This window comes from Typopeltis vanoorti, chromosome 19, assembly GCF_054136105.1.
Source record: "Typopeltis vanoorti isolate ZY-2024b chromosome 19, IOZ_Tvanoo_1.0, whole genome shotgun sequence".
NCBI lineage: Eukaryota > Metazoa > Arthropoda > Arachnida > Uropygi > Thelyphonidae > Typopeltis > Typopeltis vanoorti.
Window position 1 is genome coordinate 72,412,179 of NC_143567.1, and position 23,488 is coordinate 72,435,666.

General features: G+C 34.1%; 1 protein-coding gene across 1 annotated transcript in view; it reads left to right on the plus strand.

Moving 5' to 3' along the window:
• LOC150096239 (midasin) overlaps window positions 1-23,488 on the plus strand; it is a 1,081,806-nt gene that overhangs the window by 993,997 nt on the left and 64,321 nt on the right. Inside the window, exons 82-83 of the mRNA XM_090409469.1 lie at window positions 5,748-5,889; window positions 17,926-18,123. Of these exons, the coding sequence (XP_090265595.1) occupies window positions 5,748-5,889; window positions 17,926-18,123 (340 nt within the window). The remainder of the gene's footprint in view (window positions 1-5,747; window positions 5,890-17,925; window positions 18,124-23,488) is intronic.

A 23,488-nucleotide genomic window follows, 5' to 3' on the forward strand; every position in this document is an offset into this window, starting at 1 on the left:
AATAAAATTATAACAATCTGGAAACAGTATAACCCATTTGGTATACAAATAACCCCACAAATGAAGAAAGATACACTACTATTTGTAGATGATCAAATAGTATTAGCTACATCCGAAGATGATTTACAAAGTTCATTAAAATCATTAAATGATATCTCAAAACAATATATATGAACAATATAACCAATAATAATATGACAATATCTAATGAAAAAACAAAAATAATGGCATTCAAAGGGGAAAACTCAATAAGAAGTAAAATAGTGATAGATAATAAAATATTATCTATCTATTACCTAGTGGCTGTGCGCTTTGCCTGGGGAAGGAGTGTCCTGGGTTCAATTCCCGTCGGTGACATGAGGAGCTGAAGGATCTTCCTCAGCCATAGCCAAGTTAGCCAGTCTTGGACGAGGACAGTAGGGTTTTTCTCCAGTTTATCCTGGGGTTTTTCATCCCGCAAAGCAGGCAAACTGGCCTTGAGAACTCAACACTACAGACATAGGATACACCGGGGCATAGGCCTTATCCTGTGAATGGCTTGAAGTCTGATGATTAACTATCCTCGACACCGCAAGGTAAAAGAGGGAAAAAGGATGATGAGATGAGAATAAAATATTAGAACAAGTAAATACTTTCAGATACTTGGGATGTGATTTATCATACAAAGAGGGAAAAGACATAGACACTAAAATATCAAACTTTGTCAAAGTAAATGGCATAATTAATAATATATTTAAGCCATCCCCGGTACAAAAACACACTGGAATCAGACTATATAATGTCTTGTCAAAACCAACTCTACTGTATGCAAGCAAAACATGGACCATAAAAAGGAAAGATGAAAAATTAAAAAAATTGAAAAATCATTTCAAACAGCAGAAATGAAATTTCTCAGAAAAACAGCTGGATATACCAAGTGGGACCATAAAACAAATGAAGAAATTTTACAATCCCTGAATATAAAACCAATTGATCACTACATTAGACAGTATAAGCAAAACTGAATAGAACATTTAAATCAAATGGACAACAGCAGTCTACCAAAAATATTATACAGATATAAAATAAGTGGTAAAAGAAGAAGAAGAAGACCAAGAAAGAGATGGCATGAGACGAGAACAGGCCACCTGGCATAAAATGCATGTTAGGAAGAAGAAGAATGAAAATGATTGTGGTAACTGTTTCATTCAAACATGAATTAATTATTCAAATTTGAATGAAATATTATTATAACTTCTCCCAACTTAATTTTGCTTGGGGGGGGGGTGGTACTGGTGTTAGTGAAATTTTAAAAGTGGTACCCAAGTACTGAAAGTTTTTGAAACGCTGCTTTTCAGAGTTTAAAAGATGAGAAGAGTGGCAGGGAAGTGAAGTTTAAAATATGTCTTAGACAAATGTAAATACTGTGTTTGTGCAGTTTACAGGGCTGCTTCTACATTTTCAGGGCCCTGTGCGAAATGGAAAAGCGGGATCCCTGAAAGTTAGTAACATTTATGGAAATCTTAATTGGAAGAATATCTTGTTAATTAATTAATTAAATCAAATATTAAAAATATTTATGCACAAATAAACAAGTATGCTCTTTAGCATCAATTTAAGTAAAGGGAAAAAATTAGTTAAAAAATAAATGTGCTTGTATGTACATGATATATTATTTTATTATGTAAGTACACATTATCATATAAATATGCCAGAACAATGATTTATTTAATAATATAAATAATAATAATATAAAAATATGAAAAAATTATCCATTTTTACTATAAAGAATGAAATATATGTATAACAACTTATAAGATTTAAAAGAATCTTAATATATTAAATTTTATTTAACCTAATGCGCTTATCAATAAAATCATTTATAACGCTATCAAAATTCAAAATTCAAATTTTTTGCAATTTCATGCTCTATAGATATTATTGCCAGAGATGACAAACATTCTTGAGACATAGAAGATCGCAAATAGGTTTTTATTAATATTAATTTGGAAAATGATCTTTCTGCTGATGCGACCGTAACTGGACTGGTCAATAATATTTTAAATGTCGTAGTAATATTTGGATAAATATCTGACAAATTATTTGCAATTATGAATTTTAAAATATTAATGGGTGCATCTTCTGGAACAATATTTCTAAAAATAATTAATTCATTGTAAAATTTAGATTCATCAATATCTGTATTTAATTTTTGATACAGCTGTTTGCAGCAAAATTTTAATTCATTTTCTGTGATTTTTCTTATTAATTTCATATCATAAAGAAATCCAAATGATTTTTCATGAATTTCATACAATTCAAATCTTTTTTTGATAGATTGTAGAGCAGTATCTAAAATTACAGAAAAGAAATTTATCCTAAAATTATCTTTATCACCTATGTGTAATTCATCAGGCGTTTCATAATCAAAAAATAGTTTTCATCGACGTACTCGACTTTCTTTAAATTTAATTTCTATTTCTAATAGATTTGATAGTTCTTTAACAATCTCAAAACAGCTATCAAATCCTGATATTCTCTGCCCTTCAAAGCACTGCACTAACTCTTTAATATGATTAGTTGCTACGTCTATGGGAATTTTTGCATTTTGTAATACTCTACTTACTAAATTAACTTTTGACAAAAGCTCATACCAAATTACAAGGCTTAGTATAAACTCAAATGAATCTATTTGTTCATATAATGAAACCACTTCTACTTTGATAGTATTATCTGATGCAGTTTTAAATAATTCTTTTAGTGCATTTAAAAATTCTGGAATTTGAAAACGTACATCTCTAACTGATTCTATTCTAAATTCCCATCTTGTATCAAATAATGGTTTTGAGGTTAATTGTTTAACAAATTTCTTTAATATGTCCCAACATGAAGTTGAGGCATCAAATAATGTATATATTTTTTGTATAACATTAAAAAAAATTATTGCTATAATTGATGATTTTGCAACATTCCCTAAAATCAAATTTAAATTATGACAGGTGCAAGGAGTATAAAATGCCTTTTCGTTTTCATTTAAAATGTAAGCACGGACTCCCTTATATACTCCTTTCATATTCGCTCCGTTATCATACCCTTGCCCTCTACAATCTGACAATTTAAGATTTAATTTATTCAAAAGTGATTTTATATTTTCATATGTACCTTTACCAGTAGTGTCGTTAGTTGTTAAAAATGTCAAGAAGTGTTCATGAATTTTGATATCTGCTTCAAATATATGTAAAAATCTAAAAAATACTGAAATTTGCTCCCGATGACTAACATCAGGAGTACAATCGAGAATTATTGAATAGTACTTTGCCTGTCATATCATATTTACAATATTTTGTTGAATTTTGGTTCCCATATCAACAATTAATTCATTTTGCACAATGGGTGATAGATACGAATTTTGTTTCTTACCTATAATTTTTTTTCCCTGAACATCGCATTAAATGATCTTTTAAAAGTGGATCAAATTCTGCAATAATTCTATGATTCCAAAAAAATTGCATTATGGGCTGTGTATAAAGTATCAAAATTACCTCTAAAAGCTAAATTATGTTCGGATAAATAAAGAATTGCTGCTACTATTTGTCTTAAAACATTTCTTAACCGTTCTGCTTCAAATTTTATAACATTTTGATTTGCCTGATCAATTGCATTGTGATTTTTTAAATTACATTCCATTTGTGTCCATAAATACATGCATTTCATGTGCACTGGATTTCTTTCGTGCGACTTTAATCTTTCACTTACATGTCGCCAGTCAGAAAAGCCAGTATTAGATAAAAAATTATCATCAGAAGAAAATAATTTGCAACAAAAAATAGAGTTGGAAGAGTTTGAATATACAAGCCATCTTCTGTTTTGCTTTTCGCAGTTTGCAATTGTCCTAACATAGTGAGCTGTGGAAAAACACCTCTTGTTGTCATCTTTTGGAAAATCATTTTTAGTCGGAGGAGACAGTGGACCACGTTGTACAATTTGTGTTAGTGTTGCATTGTTCAAAATTTTGGGCCATGTTGCTGGATCATCAATAGTAAATAGTTCACCTTCCTCTGGTGTCTGAGTTTTAGGATCTTCAATACTCATTGTTTGACCAAACGTGTCATGTTCTCCGCTTCCTTTGAGTATTTCAGAACTCTCATTATTAATTAATGTTGAAGCTGACGAACTGTTTGTAGTTATTTCAGAACTCTGTTATCAACTGATATATCTGAATAAATATATGAGTTCAACTTCATAAATTTAAACAATAAATTTCTTTGACGTTCCTCAGCTGCTTCTTTTTCTTGTTTTCGCTTTCGTTTTTCATGCCCACTTGGGTATTTTCTTCCATAATAATCTCTCTCAAGACTACTCATACTCTAGAATTAAATACGATAGATTTAATTATAAAATAAGTTAATAAATTAAAACAAAATTACTTATCTGATAAATAAAATATATCTAAAATAGATAATATTAGAAAATAAATAAATCTAATATAGATTGAAAACTGCTATTGAAGAAAAATTCTGATGTCGGATAACCTAAAACCAGTTTGCAAAATATATTTTTTGATGTTTTGCAAGTAATGTCACATAAATAAATTGCCATGACAGTACGTGTATATACTTGTTCATAAAATCATAAACTAAAATCAAAAAATTCCTTAAAATTATTAAAAAACACCTGTTTTAAAATGCACTTTTCCCGATTTAATACTATGTTATACGATATTGTTATATATCTTAGAGTAGTTTCAAATACTACCGCTCTAGCGGTACGAGCTTATTTCACTTACCATAACAACAATAGTTGGTTGTAAAATTATATACATATATATTTTTCTATATAATAATATTTTTTATAGAATAATTACAATATTAATTTATGTAATAATTAAAAAAATTAATTGATTTTCTTTTTTCAATTTTTTGCGCTTTGCGGGGCCCTGTGCCACCGCACAGTTCGTACACCCATGAATACAGCCTTGGCAATTTAGTAAGATGGTAGTATTTGAAGAATGTAAATTGAATGGAAAATCTTGAGAAAGAGTTGAGTATAAGAATTTGTGTATTTTGTTTAATAGAAATTCTAAGTTAACTCTTATTAGTAATGTTGTAGGTTTAATTAAAAGATGCTTATCTTATAGAAGACAGGAAGTTATGTTCCCTTACATAAGTATTTGGTTGTCTTAATTTATGACTTAAAAACTTTGCTCACCCAGAACTTTAATGGGCCTGGAGAGGATCAAAGATATTAACAGAAGATTTGCTATGTATGTAGAGAGATTGTATCATTGTTATTGATTATTAGCTGTGATTTGCCGAATTTATCTTTTAAGAGACAGAGAGGAAATTTGACTTTATAAGCTGATTCAGAAATATATAGGATGCACGGTAAGAGAGAGAGGGAGAGAGTAAGGCCATAATAAATATATATATAAAAAAAGTTAGTAAATATGACAGTTAGAAGAAATATAAAAAATTCCTCTTGCAATTTCAAGGTAGAAAATACTCTTATAAAGAAATGACTCATATAAAGTCTTTTCTGAGCAGTATATAAAACTTTTGCACAAAAAGGTAATTAATTCATTTTAAGATGTTAATGTGCTTAATAAATTCTCCAGTTAACAGGTGGCTGTATATCATATAACTTATTATATTATTTCTTTAAGCCTGTGTTAACTTGCTCCCCCACATTGCCTACTCATTTATAATGAAAATATTATTCACTAAACAAGATCAATTTATTATGATATTAATTTTTTTTTATATCATTAGTTTATGCTTGGCTGTTGTTCCTCTTCTGCACCAGTACATCAATCTTCTACAGTTTTATATAACAGTTCAAACTGCTGTACATCGTTCTACTTGCAAATTACAGTGCATCTTATTAGAAATATTCACTACTCTAGTGGTAAAGGTAAGCAAATTATTTTATGCAATTTACATTTGGAATAAATTATTAAATCTTGTATAGATAATCTTTCTTTGATCTATCCCACTCTTACATCTTGATCTTCCAGAAGATCAAGATGTGGAAATGGGTTTATACAATTAGAAATGCTTTAGAAAATTAAAATTTTAAATCTGATCAAATCAGAAATCTTACAACAGGCCACTTTGCCTGTAAGCCTGGCAAGACTCAATTCCATCTTTTTAAGAGTCTTCCTCTGCATCGAGTATCTTTCAGGTGATAATTTAGAATTTGTTTAGGTATTGCACTTCTAGTCATTCTCAGTACGTGTTCTTTCCATTTTTCTCTATAGCAAATAACTGTTTCAGTTAGGGAGTTTCTGATTCCAAGTTTATTTCTGATTTTGCTACTTTTGATTTTATCCATTATTGTGACTACTTCAGTTCTACACAGAAATTTCATTTTGGATGATTCAATTCTTCTTTCATCTGCTTTTTTTATTCTTCATATCTCACTGCCATAAAGTAAGGGTAGGTTTAGCTACTGTACAGGAAAACTCATTTAATGCAAATTCGATATGCGCAATAATAAGTTAGCGTGATTGGGTGAAATGATACTATTTCCTACTTTAAGCAAGTGATTAATCAGTTAATGCAATTTTTTTATGTTATGTGAAATTTTTTGTCGCTAATCTGCAGCAAGTGTTGTCAATGTAGCAGCCAGTGAGTAGTTCTCTGTGGCCGGCAACACTCAGCAGTTAACTCAAAGCTATCATCACAAGTGCACATGCAAACTCTGTTCTCTTGTTCAATCACTTTTCCTTCATTTTGCTTTAATTTAGACCTATAAGGCTACATTATATTCAACCCCTGAAAGAGAAATACTGATAAAGAAAGTGGCAATAATAAAAAGAGAAGAAAAGTAATTATGTTAGAGGAAAAGCTGGAAGTAATTAATAGATATGAAAGTGGTGCTAGTAATACAATGATTGTGCGAGACAAAGAATACAAAGAACAAGGAAAAGTTGCTACTGCTACAAGTACAAGGAATATTCAGGCAAAAGCTCTCAATATTTTTGCATCATTGAAAGAGACCTAATTTCAAGAAGAATGTGAAAGCTTTACTGCCAGTTTAGGATGGTTTGACCGTTTTAAAAATCGAGCTGGACTGCATAATGTATGAATAACTTGGGAATCTGCTAGTGCTGATAAAGATTCTGTGGCTAAGTTTCCTGAAGAATTGCAAATGATAATTCAGGAGGATGATTATGTCGATCATCAAATATTCAACGTTGATGAAACTGGCCTCTTTTGGAAGCGTATGCCAAAATTTTCCTTGCTAAAACTGAAGCATCTCAACCAGGATACAAAGTATCTAAAGATCGTCTTACACCTTTATTAGTAGGCAATGCAGAAGGCAACTTTGAACTCAAGCCCATGTTAGTTTATTGTGTGCAAAATCCAAGATTTAACATTATTGAAGAAATCACCTCAGCACAATTTGAAAAGAACTTGGATTTAATGAACTGGATAATGAAAATGTGAGAAACTTGCTCGATTCTCATTCAGAACAGTGTGCATATGTAGAATATGATGAGTGTGAACAAGAAGAGAATGTTATGACTAAGAAACTAACTGCAAAATAATTTGAGCTAGTTTTCAATCACAGTGAGCATGCTGAGGAATTTTTTTAATGCTGATCCTGATATGGAACGAAGCTTCGAAGTCTGCCGAAATCTTGATAAAGCGATCACCAGCTATCGCATATTGCATGACAAGATGAAAACGTCGAGCACTATTCAAACATCTTTACTTTTATTTTACTTTACTTTATTTTTCTGTAAAAAAATAGCTCAATCAAATGTTTAGACATTAAATAAAAATTTAAGCAGTTGATTTTTATTGACTTCGATGATTTTATCCTCAAATAAATTTTTCACTGCGTAGGCTGTAGTAGAGGGAATGGATGTGAGTTTTTACACTGAGTTTTTACGTCGCTCTTACACTTACATTCACAGGAGTGAATGTAAGTGTAAGAGCGACGATGGTATATATGACTGTGTTAATGACGGGAATGGGCTTTGTCATGGAAATGTTGACAAGGCGAGAACGATTTCAGGTTTGTGTTCATCCGGTTCAGACCTATCATATGTGTGCAAAGATTCTACATGTGTAAGGCATTAGAGAAGAAATAGAGATCTTCAAGTTGTCCAACTGTGTCAGGCAGACTGCAAACAAGAGTATACAAAAGAACATGCAGGTAGATTATTATTTCTGTACACGGATGCTAGGAGTATCAGAAACAAAAGGGTAGAGTTTGTTGTCTTAGTCAGTATGTTGCGACCTCAGATTGTAGGAATTAGTGAGACCTGGCTATCAGAATCAGACCTACTAACTGGTATCGAGTGTCATGGTTACAGTATTTTTAGAAAGGATAGAGTGGATAGGAGAGGGGGGGGGGGCATGCTGCTAATGATATTGGATGACTTAAATCCAGTTAGAGTTGAGACCTATGAATGTAGTAATACTACTAACAATATTTCATGTGGCAGTGAGTTTGAAGCCATCTGGTGTGAGGTGGAATCTAACAAGACAAATTACATAGTGGGATGTTGTTACAGACCTAGTGGATCGGTTGCTGGTGATGAAGAAATGCATCACCAAATAGAAAAGATGGGCGTGAAAAGCGTAATCATAATGGGAAACTTCAATTATCCAAATATTGATTGGGTAGCAGTAGAATCTCATGAGAAGAATGAAAATGCATTTATTGAGCTAGCTGTTGTGGGACAACTTCCTCAAGCAGCATGTGATAGAAGGAACTCAAGGTCAAAGAGTGTTAGATTTGATTATAGTGTCAAAGGGCATTTCAGTTAAAGACAATTATTCTGCCTCCAGTTGGTGACAGTGATCATGTGGTGCTCACTTGGGAAGTGACTAAGTTTATGAATGTTCCATTCAGTAAAGGTTACAACATGCCAAACTACAAAGCAGGAAATTATGATCAACTGAGGAATATACTGAGTGCAGTGGAATGGGATTGGTTGCTTTAAATGGGAAGCATTTAAACAATACTTAAATGATGCGATATCAGAATGTGTCCCAATAGCATGAAGAATAAATAGAGTAGGAGTCAAATGGATGTGTAATCTTATTAAGCCAGAGATTCGTAAGAAAAGGACGATGTGGAAGGAATACCGTTTGCATAAGGATGATGAACGTTATAAGCAGCAGGCTAGAATAGTTACAACTGTTGTACAAAAAGCAAAGTCTGATTATGAAAAGAATCTGGCTCTGCGTGCTAAAGACAACCCACAAGAATTCTATCAATATGCTGCAAGTAAAAGAAAGAAAGAATATGAAAGAATAACTCTTCTAAATCCAGGTGGCATGAGGGTTAGAGATGCAGAAGGAGTTGTTCAGTTAACGAGTGCCCATTTTGTTAAAAGCTATCAACCTGGTGAACGCAACATTGAGCTCACTGTTACCTCTTCACTAGATAAAAAAATGCAGGTGTGTGAGGCCGAGGTATTAGAGCTGTTGCACAAACTGAATAAGAATTCAGCAATAGGGACTGAGGGAATATCAGCGTGTGCTAAAAGAATATTCAGTTGAACAGGCCATTCCTTTGACCAGGATGTTTAATATGAGTCTCAGAACAGGGAAGATTCTGCAGGAATGGAGGGAATGTATGGTAATTCCATTGCACAAGGGTAGTGCAAGGACCGATGTATCCAACTATCGACCAATTAGTATCTCAGGAGTGGTGGTGAAGATTTTGGAAAAATTGGTTAGGACCCTCATTCAGAAATGAGTTGACTAATTGCAAGGGAGACCATTTGTTGTGTCCTGAATAAACCAAGAAAAAAGAATTACCATTTAATTATTCAAGAACAACTCTCTTTGAAAATAGGCAGAGAATGTGGTGTGTTGGCCATAAACTGGAAATGTATATATCTGTATATGATACTAAGATAGGAGTAAGAAATTATATAACAAATGAAAGAAAATTGTAAGACCTAACCTGTTATGTATAAGGGTCTGATAGAGAAATTATTTAATGTATTGAATTAATTTAAGAACCCCATTTTATGTATCATGAGATAGCAAAATCTGTAAACCAGAGTCCAAGGTCACCTTTTGACGTGTACGAGGGGGGGGGGGGGTATGAGAAAGAGAAACTAGAGTGCTTTCTAAGAAAACACGCCAAAAGCACGTGCGATGTAGTGGAAGGAGCTGGACGCCGTGACGAAAAACCCACATGACCGCATTGGCGGGCATCGCGAGATACGAGAAACACCGGGAAGAGCATGAAAACAAAAAGGTCAAGCAAACCCCACTCGAGGGTTTTTTGGTGGTTCCTGTTTCTTGAACCTACGGGGAAGTTCCAGGCTGGCCATGGAAGGTATGAGTCGCCTGTCGCAACGTATGGAATAGGGCTAGCTATTTCCTTGGACTAGGATAGCTATGCTATATCGTGCGATGGAAAAACCAAGTAGATGCTGTCCGTTCTGGCTAAGCTCCTGAGCCATATCGCCCTTCCTGCTGAGAATCTGGCCGTACAGTTGTCGAAGGTGACCAGACGAGAGCAGCAGACTGAGAAGAAGCCTTGATGCCCAGACAAGGCAGAAGAAGGGAACGAGTATCATTTCAAAGACGGTAATGTAGACTCTTGTATTATATATTCATGGTTAAGGAATTGTGTGTTTTCCAAAGAACATTTTGTGTAGTGGACTTATTATATGGAACTTTAGGAACTGCCTCCAACTTGGCATAGACCCATCTTTGTTTGAGAACTGTCTGCCTAGAAGGGCTCTATTTAATTTGTATGAATTAATTGTGTTGTGTTAAGTGATATAACTGGTGACCACATGAGTGTAGAATGTGTGATAACTTGTGATGAGATAATGTTAGGTTACATATAGAGGTGGTCCAAGCAAATTTGTTCATGTATTTCATTAGTAGTAATGAACCTGAGGTATTACTAAAATTTGATTCAGATTACTTAGAAATAAGACTTTCATGTATCATTTCTTTAATCAATAAATATGTTTCTTAGTACCTGCCTGATCTGGTTTGGTATATGAATTCAAACAGCCACTCATAAAAATAGTATCAAACTTAGTGGGAAGAACCCACGTGTATAATTTAACAAAGCGGACCACTACTGCATGCAAGAATATAGTGAACAGACGTTAGAACTTTACTGTAGTTTAGTTACTGTGTATCACTCTGAGAAAGCCATCCTGGATAAGAGTCTCATCTATCCTCGGTATTGGCTGGCGCAGTTAAAAAATAAATTTGTCAATGCTTATCAGGTGGACTGTCTCAGAAGATATGTTTAATGACTGCGTCTCATTCTAGGACAAAGCCCTAATCATTGAGTATCCTACACGTGATTAAAGTTAAGAGCGGCCAAAGATTTTGTTTGTTTAAAAAGGAGAAAGGTTTGAGAGAACAATGAGTTAAGTGTAGGCTAACCTTAAAGGCTAAAATGGACAAAATATAGAAATAGAGGATATAACGCATTCAAGCATATCAGGGGTGGAAGGATGAAAAAGAGTTTCAAAAGATTAAGACAACAGCAGCATTACTTATCAGGAGGTGAAGGGAAGTATACCACAGTAGCAAATCCTCTGTCACTGAGAAGATAACAGTAAAAAAAAAAAAAAAAAAAAAAGTATCTAAAGGACGTTAACATGCATGATTTTCCCACGGTTTACTCTTATTTTCATTGGAGTTAAAAGGGGAAAAAATGAATATGAATTCTCCTGAAAACATACCAAAATAATTCCACTATATGAGAATCCTTTAGTAAGAAAAATAATGGAATAGGCACCTCAAAAATTCGAGGAAATGCTTCCAGACCCACAAACAAATAAAATGCATATCTCTGTGCCCACAGAGAAAAATAACACTATTGAAATACTTAATATCCTGAACAGAGTAGAATTTCATTAGCTATTTTAACTCAGGAGAAAGAGATCGATACTGACCATTCATAGTTACTCCTCCCAAAAAAAAGAAAAATTCAAGACACAAATACAAAACTTCACAAAACTAAAACCCAGATGGATCTACCTAACATAAATAATTAACATCTTTCTACATTGGAATTGTTGTGGATGTTGTCAAACATTTACGAGAGGATCCTGATATCATTGATGCTATCAGGATCCTCTTGTAGAAACATAAACCATTGTGAGATAGATTCCAGTATTGAGACCATATGTTTATTAAATAAGAACAGGATACGTGAAAACCCGACAAGTTTCGCAAGTCATATGACTTACATCATCAGGGGCATTGGAGTATAAAAAAAGTTAAACACAACTAACAACTTTTTTATACACCAATGCCCCTGATGATGTAAGTCATACGACTTATGAAACTTGTCGGGTTTTCACGTATCCTGTTCATATTTAATAGATTCTGGTATTGAGACCACATGTTTATCTCTCTAACTACTGAACGACAGAAACCTTCGCACACATAAACCATTGTGTTTTTGCACATAAGATACTTAATTGAAACCTAGTGAAATTTTATGTTGCAGTATATTCTGCCATCTGTAAAGACCAGAAAGGGAAGACCTGCCCATGTAGGAGAGTTGCATCCTTGTAGGCAACCATATCACATTGAGACAGTTACCGATAAAAGGTCCTATCAAGAGGTAAATTGCCATGTACCTCTCGGTATGACCTTTTATTACAGTATGTTTCATCTCTCTACCACCTAGCATATATGCAAGAGTTGTAGTATAATAATATTATACCACATATCTCAGAATGACTTTGATGATCTTGCATTGCAGTTGTTAGTTCCTTTGCTCATAATGGAAGATTTAAATGGCCACAATACTTTGTGGTGTAGTGCACACATACACTAACATCAGAGGCAGCACTGATGAGCATGTGCAATAACAAGAATCTTCTCTCCTAACAGTGAACATAACACTCTTCTTCTTCCACCAACCCAAACATTCACTATCAGCACAGTTTGTTTGTCATCCTTCTTTCCATTGTATCAGTGGTAAATGGAAATAACAATTATGAAAGCTACCATTTTCTTGTACACTCCTACACAAAGGCAACCATATACTCCATCATCAATATCATAATGGAAAATAGGTCAAAGTGGTGGCTGGAACACCTTCTCATCCTTAGTACAATTTGATTCAGCAGCAAACCGCTCCTCCTCTATCAATAAAGTTGATCCATAAGTGAAAAATTAGTGGAGTGAACAGTTGCAGAGTGTATGATATTAGCCACGACAACTGCAGTATCCAAAACATCAAATCAATTCTGCCTTTCCGAAAACCATGGTAAAATTCAGAAGGTTATTACTCGTTACACAATACATTAGAGATTAATCAAACCAATTAGTTTTGCAAACACCTATAATCTGGCAGCTTTATGTGGATATGTATATTTAATTTTTTTTTCCTCTCTTGGTGTTGTTTATATCATAAATATTATTGTGGAGCTTTATGTGGAAGAAATGAAGAAAGCAGATTATGTTAAAAAATAAATAAATTGTTTGGTAAAACATCAGCAGTTCAACATAAATGAAATATGATTACAATAACATAACATGTCAGCTGCCTCTCTGTAAGTAATTATTAAAGAAGTTAAAAAGTCTGATATATCAAGTGATCTGATTAGCAATTTCCAATATTCAAAATAAATCCTTGGTTTCTATTAAGGGAGCCATCTGATTCATCTAGAAAAAAAATTTTCTTCTAAATAGGGCATGGTGATGTCAAAGTATTGCTAAGCTAGTCCATATTTTTCTTTCCTTTTTGTGCTTTGGTACTAACATGTTCTTTCTTTCTCACTTCAAAATATTTTTAACATCAAACTGATTTCTTCCATAAAATCTAAATGAAGCCACCAGATTTTAGATGTTTGTGAAACTAGTTGCTTTTGATTTATCTCAAAGAAAATAAATTCTTTCTCTCTAGAAAGCATTCTCTAGACGATGTGAAACAGAACCAGAACTCATGGATCTTCATGTCTTCTATCACTTGATTAACCAAATTCTGGGAAAAATCCAGATTATGAAGAACAGATATATAGCACACTCATTTTGAATCCTACAACAGAATGAATGTACACTTGCTTACCAAAAAGGGATAGCAGATACTCTCAGGGAGAGCTTTGATAAAGCATCAGTAATATCTTCTTACTTCCTCAAATTTCCAATATTTTTCCCAATATTTCAATTCTTGTTATACAGCTGACCTTCCTTGCTAATCTCACCCACCTTTGGATACAGACAATGGAGAAACTCATGTGGTTGCTTTTGATACTTTAAAAGCATTTGATCATGTCTGGTGTTTAGGTTTCCTGACCAAACTACCATCTTATATGGTCTCCCGCTTCCATTTTGTGATTAGATTGCCAGCTTCCTCATTGGTCATTCATTGCATGTTATGTTGGATGGCTTTCCTCTCATCAGATTTCTCTATCGATGCTGGAATACCCCAGAGTTCTGTACTTTCACCCACTTCTTCCTCTTTACATCAATCACATCCTCTCTCTGACTTAATCCTATTTGTAGTTTTGCCAATGACCCTTCATTCCTCTTCCTCTTTCAAGAAATCCTGTAGTATGCAAATGATAGAGGTCTCAAGATCTTCCATAATAATGACATATATACTGATCTCTTCACCATTCTCAAATGGAGTGAAGACAACATAGTAAATTTCAATGAAATAAAAACTCAGGCTTGTACTATTACCTGCAAGAAAGATCCTACTTCACTCCCATTTACTTTTGATAATGATCCAATTTCCTTTTAAGATCAAATTTCTCATTTTTACACTGACTGTCACATCCAGTTTTATATATATATATATATATATATATATATATCTCTCAGCCCATAAAAGTTTTTTGTAAACCCATATTTTTTATATTTTTATTATTTTTTTTAAATTTTAAAAAAAGTTATATTTTTTACATAGTCCAGAAACCTAGCACTAGAAACAACATAGAACTTTTTTTCAAGCCACTTCAGTAAGCAGGGTGGTGGTCTCACACTGGATGATAACCACTTTGGAAAGGCAATTATAATTGCCTTTCCAAAGCCAGGCAAGAATCCAGAAAGAACTTCCAACAAATTTTCGTCCAACAACTTGAATTAACTGTGTGTGTGCAAGATCATCCTTTTTTCAAGAACACAATCTGGCTTCCAAAAGCACCACTCAACATTAGATCATTTAGTATGACTGGAAACATCCATTAGAGATGCTTTCCTAAAACCCAAGCATCTAGTATTGGTTTCTTTTCACATAGGAAAAAATTATGTTATAGGATAGAGGTTTGGCATACCAATAGATCCATATAACTTTGGTCTTAAAGGGAATCTTTTTATTAAAAACTTTCTCTCGCTATCTGAATCTTGCATGTCTTGCAGACATGCAAGTTTCAGATAACGAGATTTTTTCTTCAAGAGAAGAAAATCCTGCAAGGATCTATAAATGTCACACTGTTTGCAGTCAAAGTTATCTCAGTAAACAGAATAACTTCCTCTAACTGTAAATAATATCCTCTTTGTAGATGACTTTGTCATCTTTGTTGTTCTTGCAATATGTGGGTCACAGAAAAATAGTTGTAAGCCATTGATCATTTTTCCTTCTGAGTATTTGCAACAGGTAAGTTCTCAGAACAGATGACAGCTTATATACACTTCTGCCACAGTTTTCTTCTTGACCCAGAGCTAAGACTGGGATAAGCAATAATTCCAGTTGTGACAGAGACAAAAATCTTAGGACTAATATTCAATTTAAAAAAAAAACTAACATTCCCACCAAGATGGTATTCAAACTAGTTTAAACTTCTGGATCTGAGAGTTGAGTTAGAAATAACGGCTGATGAAAGACTATGGACCACAGATATGAGATGTCTGAGAAAAATTAGTGGAGTAAATGGATAGCAGCATCAGTGGGAGAATCATATTAAAAAAATGAAGATATTAGGAAGAAACTTGACATTGCCCTGCATTCAGAAATGTGTATAAGTTGTGACAGAGACAAAAATCTTAGGACTAATATTCAATTTAAAAAAAAAACTAACATTCCCACCAAGATGGTATTCAAACTAGTTTAAACTTCTGGATCTGAGAGTTGAGTTAGAAATAACGGCTGATGAAAGACTATGGACTACAGATATGAGATGTCTGAGAAAAATTAGTGGAGTGAATGGATAGCAGCATCAGTGGGAGAATCATATTAAAAAAATGAAGATATTAGGAAGAAACTTGACATTGCCCTGCATTCAGAAATGTGTATAAGCAGAGCTAAGGTGATATGTCACTTAAATATAATGGGAAAAGAACGGTTAACAAAAACAGATGTTTCATACCAGGACAGTAGGAAAAACAAAAGATCAAGAAACAATTCATTAAAGTTTTAGTTCGATAAGTTTTGAGTTAAACCATATATGGATGCTGATGAGTGGCTACTTGTGTTCTTGCATGGTGAAGGTGGAGGATTAGTAGTGGTCATTTTGATGGGGTAGCACCAATGAAACATAGTGGCTATGAGAAAGTGATTGGAAGAAGTCTGCAGAGAAGGATATCATCTATTAAGCAGTGTGCCCTCTTCTGTGTGTAATTAAGAATTTTTAGGGAGGCTTTGGGTGCACCAACCAACCAAATGTTGAAAACAGTATTCTCAAGTTCACTGGATTTGGGATTTATAAAGTGGAGATGAAAAATAGTGTTATTATTGAAAATGAATATCAAATTTTTTGGAGGCTGAGGAGAATGACTATGGACTATGGGCTGAGGAGAAGCATGGATATGAGGCATTTTCCAGGGTAAGCTAGATGCAAATGTCAACTCAAGAAGAGAAAATTAATCTTCACTGAAAATTAACAAAAATAAGAGGAAGTGAAGTTGATCATTCTTCCATTAAATAAGTCATGACTGTGATATTGCAATTCACTATATTATCTTCATCCCACTTGAGAATGGCAAGGTAGTCTGGTTTTAAGATGGTAATGGAAAATCTTGAAGTTTCAATCATTCAAGCACTACAGAATATTCAATCAGTACTGCTGCATTTTGTGTACTGCTCTCATTAAAACAAAAGAACCATGTATCTATTTCAAAAATGGATAAAAGAAAAACTGTAGTGTAGTAGTAATGGATAAGACTAACTATGAAAGGAAGATAGACTGCCTTTTACAGGATACCTCCACCTATCAAGAAATTAGTTATAACCCTACAAAACCACAGATTAAAATTAAATAAGCTCCTTGATAAAGTTGTTAGCTTGGATCAGAATACTATGTATAGTTACACGCTCATTTTGGAAAGACTCCTCGCTTATATGGTCCACCAAAAATTCATATGTTGTCCAATATGATCTGCCCATATTTGGAAAATCCAGATCATTCATCAAGAATTCCAAATATTTTCCACATGGAAAATGTACACTGTGTGATATTTTATTTGTTGACAAATCTTTTGACTCATTTTGACTTGATTTATCTTGGTTTGTAATTTGTAGTACTATTTCTTCACTTAGTATTTTCTAACTGGAGACATATTTCAAAAGTAATGGATTCCATCATTATATTAAAGGATGTAATAAAATCCATTATTCACAATCTTTATGTGCTCTCCATTAAATACTGGAAAAGGTAGTTTCCCTGAGAAACTCAAAATAACTTACTCCTTAAACAGCATTTAGGAGCATGGAAAATGAAGTTCACTTAATTATATTATTGGTTTAGTGAATAAGAGGAGGGTAATCACACACACACTTGTTTTCACCATTTGGGTACAGTTTCTCTGCTATCATCAACTTGCTTCCTCTTTGCTTTTCTATCCTCACAACAAACACTACCCTCCCCCTTTCAAAAAATAATTAATTCATATAAAGTAATCAAAAATATAAATTAATCCATTTCTTCAAAATATGAATGGACACAAAAACCCAAAGCAAAATATTTTATTCTGCATATTCACAAGTGCATAATTTTTAAATGAATTATTTTGTAATTATAGATTTCATTCTTTATTTTTCTAACAGGGTTTCTGTATACCAGAAGAATTCAAAGAAGAAATGGAAAAGGAAGGAACCACCCAGTTTCAGGATATTGAAGAAGGTGGCTTAGGAGAAGGTGAAGGAATGAAAGATATGAGTGACAAAATTGAAAGTGAAGATCAGCTAGAAGATATAAGGAAAGAAAAAGAAGAAGAAGATGTAAAAGAACAACCTGAATTAAAAGTAAGAATTTCATATTAATGACTGGCTCTATTGGGTCCAGGACGAAGGGAACCTGAAATAGGGGTATCAAAAAAATAATCAGTATTATATTTTCATTTTCAAATTTTAAATTTTTCATTCATTTCATCAATACTTCTGCTTTCCAACCAACAGGCTGTACATCTGAATTTCATTGCCTCATGTGAGACCATCACCCCCACTCTTATTGGATATCTCAAAAAGTACAATATTTGTTCTTTAGAGCAGTGCCAGATTATCTAACCCTTAGTTCATCAATAGTATTAAATATATTACAACTTTATAAAACTTTTCTGAGTAGGATTCAGTTAAAATAGTGTTTGCTATATTTAAAAATCACATTTAATTGATAATGTTTTAAGATGAACATCACCTGTGTTTCTTAGTACACTAATCTGTACATTTAAAATAGAAATCATTGCTTAAACAAATTGAATTTTCCCATGCAGTGTGATGTATTTGCTGGAACAGAACAGAGTGTGGTGACAACAAATGCATTGATGAGAAAGTGCAATTAGAAAAACTGCAATATGAAGGTTGACATTCAGATTACTAGCATGTTTGGCATATCTCTATTGTGGTGTTAGCATTGAACTTCTAGACTAATGTGTATAGCAAACAATTATAAAATAAATAAATAATAAACAACACATTAATCACTAACAGTCATTTTACTAAAACTAATATTTTGCTAGAGCCTCTGCCATCATCATCATTAAATTGAAACAGTATATAAAAAGTATAATGGCATGTATCACAAAGAACTGATTACTATTAGGAATATGCTGGGAGAACATTCAAAAAGCCTGGCAGATTCAGAGCACAAAAAGGCTAGGTAAAATTAATGTTGTGATATCTAATGACAGCTTCTCACATTTGGGAAACAGGCACAAACATTTTCAATATGTTTGGAACTAGACAGCAGATGGAAGTTGACCAGCGGCTATTTATGGATTTGAGGAAAGTACAAGAATAGTATCTGCCAGTCAGTACTGTAACTAGACTGGTGGCCCAGGACGAAGGGGACCTGAAATGGAGTATCAAAAAAAAAATAAGTATTATATTTCAAATTTTACTGCCATGGAGGGCCAATTCCATAACGTTCTTGGTTAAAGTTAAAAATTGATCGATCTATTCCTATCATATTTGTTTATTTTTTTTTTTCCAAAAAAGGAGGGCCAAAAATAAAATCTTGCACATGGCCCATGAAAAGCTAGTTATGACACTGCTGCCAGTTCAGCAGAACAGTCGTCGTTGTCGTCCGGTAGCATCCTCTAGCAAGAGGGTTGCAGCAGATGAGCAGCTCTTCTCCATTTCTCTCTGTCTGTCGCTTCCATCATTCTTAAACCAGTCCATTCCACGATGTCATTAAACCACTCTCTAGTTGGTCTTCCACGTCTTCTCTTCCCCTCAACTTTCCGGTGTAATATAGTTCTTGTCAGGTGTCCCGAAGAACCTCTCAGAAGATGTCCTGCAAATCTAGTCTTTCTTTGCATAATATTCTTTAACATTGTTCTTTCCATCCCAACTCGTCTTAAAACTTCTTGATTTGATATTCTTTCTGTATAGCTAATCTTTTCCATCTTTCTATAACACCACATTTCCAATGCATTAATTCTTTCCATATCTCTCTTTCTTAGTGTCCATGACTCACTTCCATAACTTGCAATACTCCAAACTGTTGCTTTAACTATTCCAATTCTAATGCCTATTTTAGTGTTCTTGTTTATTAAAATTCTCTTCATTTCCATAAATGCCGATTTAGCTTTACTTATTCTATTTCTAATGTCCAACTCTGAAGTTCCTTTCTCTGAGATCCAACTACCTAAATATTGAAATCTTTCCTCTACATCTTATTTTTACATTATCTCCTATTTTTCTACCCATTATCATTATCTTGGTCTTTTTTGTGTTAATTCTTAGTCCATACTCTTTACAAGAGTTTTCAATTCTTTGAATAATTTGTTGTAACCCATTTTCACTTTCTGCCATCACTACTACATCATCCGCATATCTTAAGTTATTAATAATTCTTCTTCCGTTTATTTTTATTCCTTCTTCTACATCCTCAAGTGCCTCTCTAAACATTTGTTCACTATAAAAGTTAAACAATAATGGCGATAACTTGCATCCTTGCCTGAATCCTCTCTCCACTGGGAATTCTCCTGTTTTTGGACATTAGAAAAGCAGAAAAGTACCCATGAAAATACATGTAGAAATGGAATAAGGCATAAACAGTATATCTGTGAGACACTGACTGAAGTGAGGCTGTGTCTGTGAGAGGTGGGCCAATAATTAACTGGATCACTCTCTTCTGAATGGCATTGAGCATTTTTAGATAGGCTTGAAGCAAGTATTATGTCTGTAAATTGCATGTGTTATTCTGGCTGGGTTGCCTATTTTGCAGGAGGAAAAATCCTTTCATCCTCATATAGAGGTGTACAACTTCTAAATTGTACACCTCTATATGAGGTAGAACAGGCTAAAGGTATAAATCAGTCCAAAAAGAGAGATCATGAGTATTATCAGTTAATATCAAACATAGTATCAGGATATTATCATGCTTATGAAGAATGTATACAATATCTTCAGAAATGCTGTGTTTTGTTTCAACAGAAAAATGCACCTGAATATTCAGGCAATGACAATCAAGGAAAAGAAGGAGTAGCCATAGTATTCAACACAAAGTACGAGGCTAATCTTCTTGAATGGCAGGCAGTCTCAAGTAGAGTAATGTGGGCAAATATGACAATGGGGAACTAGACAATGAGACTTATTTGTGCCTATGGTCCCACAGAAGGTTCTACTAAGGTAGAAGTGGAGGAATTTTTTGATGCGTTAGAAAAAGCAACTGACACAATGAAAAATGAAAAAGTTTATTTTTCACTTGGTTAGAGTATTATAAATTTAGTTTAATCCTTTATCCAAAAGTGTGAGCAAACAAAGTTTGCGCCTGAAAGTATCTTCAGGACTGGGGTAAGGTGATACAACACCAGGGCAACTCGTTGCAAAGGTGGAGCAAGCTACCAACACTCCTGTCTCAGTATCTCCTATAATGCAAAACACATCTCCTTGTGAAAATGTCTAATGTTATGCATTAAGGGAAGGGCCACTACCCAGACTAGTTTCGACCTTTATTGAGGTCTCTTCGGTGGGAGCCAGGCCCAAGCTGAGATACCAGGCAGAAGCATTCGCAGGTCATCTCTACCTATAGGAGTTGCCAAATGGTGAGCCACCCTTTTTTAATAAATTACTCTGGATTTAGAGAAAGATGTTGAAAGTTTATTTTTCACTTGATTAGAGTATTATAAATTTAGTTTCATCCTTTATCCAAGTGTGAGCAAACAAAGTTTGCGCCTGAAAGTATCTTCAGGACTGGGGTAAGATGGTACAACACCAGGGCAACTTGTTGCAAAGGTGGAGCAAGATACCAACACTCCTGTCTCAGTATCTCCTATAATGCAAAACACATCTCCTTGCGGAATGCTTCTGCCTGGTATCTCAGCTTGGGCCTGGCGCTCCCACTGAAGAGACCTCAATAAAGGTCGAAACTAGTCTGGGTAGTGGCCTTAATTCCCTTAATGCATAACATTAGACATTTCCGCAAGGAGATGTGTTTTGCATTACAGGAGATACTGAGACAGGAGGGTTGGTAGCTTGCTCCACCTTTGCAACGAGTTGCCCTGGTGTTGTACCACCTTACCCCAGTCCTGAAGATACTTTCAGGCGCAAACTTTGTTTGCTCACACTTGGATAAAGGATTAAACTAAATTTATAAAGAAAAACGAAAAGTTGGTCCTTGTTGGGGATCTAAATAGCAGAGTAGGAAATGATTGTGAGACATACAGAAATATTTTGGGAGCAAAGCTAATAATAATGGCAAATATCTGTTGGATTTCTGCTCAGGACATGGACTGGTTATTACTAACACCATGTTCCAACATAAAAATGTGCACAAATTCACATGGAGAGAAGAGGCAAGGAATAAGAAAAGTCTCATTGACTATGTTATTGTTGATAGTGATGTTTTCTCCCTGGTGCAGGACACCAGAGTGTACAGAGGATTTGAAATTGGAAGTGATCACTATTTAGTCTTGAGCAGGATAAAATTGAATTTCATATTGAAAAGAATAACATGTAAGAAAGTTTTAAAGCGAATAAAAATTGAGCAGCTCTCAGATGTGAACTGTAGACTAAAATACACAAAGATTATTGAAGAAAAAATGAAAGAGTTTGAGAACAGGAACCAAACCTTGGAGATTCAGTGGCAAGCCTTCAAGAAAACACTGATTGATTCAGAGAGAGAGAGGCATGTGGTGAGGTTGTCTGCAAGGATAGAAAAATCAGAACTTCCTGGTGGACACAAGAAGTTAAAGAGGCAGTGAAGGAAAAGAAGAAAGCATATCAAAAGTTCCTGTCAAATAAGTCAGCTTGTGCTCTTAGAGAATATAGAGACAAATGCAAGAATGCTAAACACTGTGTAAAACTAGCTAAACAAAAGTCATGGGAGGACTTTGGCAAGAATATAGAAAATAAATATCAAGAAGGTGGCAAAATATTCTGGAGGTTGTTGAAGAAGCTTAGGAATGGAGGAAAGAGTGCTGTAAAAGGAGTTAGAGATGATACAGGTGACATGAAAACTGGAATAAAAGATATCCTTGAAGTATGGAGTAATTACTTTGAAAAACTGCTAAATGAAGCAAGCAGTGATGACAGCACAGTGGTAAAAAACACTGACCAGGCATGCAGGCAGGAATACATATCCATACTTGAAGTAGAAAAAGCCATCAAAGGCTTGAAATGTGGAAAGGCAGCTGGAGTAGATGATATTCAACCAGAAATGCTGAAGTATGGTGGTATAAGAGTCTTACAGTGACTGCACTGCATAGTTCAGAAAGCCTGGACAGAGGGACGAATTCCCGATGATTGGAGTAGAGCTCTCATAGTACCCATATATAAAAAGGGAAATAAAACTGAATGTGAGAATTACAGAGGTATTTCCCTACTGAGTGTTCCTGGCAAAATCTATGCAAGTATACTTGAGAAACGGTTGAGAAGAATTGTGGAAGAAAAGCTTGGTGAAGAACAAGCTAGATTCAGGCCAAACAGAGGCTGTCAGGATCAGATCTTCACTTTACGACAAATAGTCGAGAAAGCATGGGAATATAACAAAGATCTGTATTTAAGTTTTGTCGATTTGGAAAAGGCATATGATAAGGTACCAAGAGAGAAGCTATTCAATACGCTGCAGCTATATGGTGTCAATGAGGCATTGTATCAAGCAATACTTAGTCTTTATTTGAGTTGTAAGTCAGCAGTTAGAATTGAAGGAAGTGCAGGAAGATGG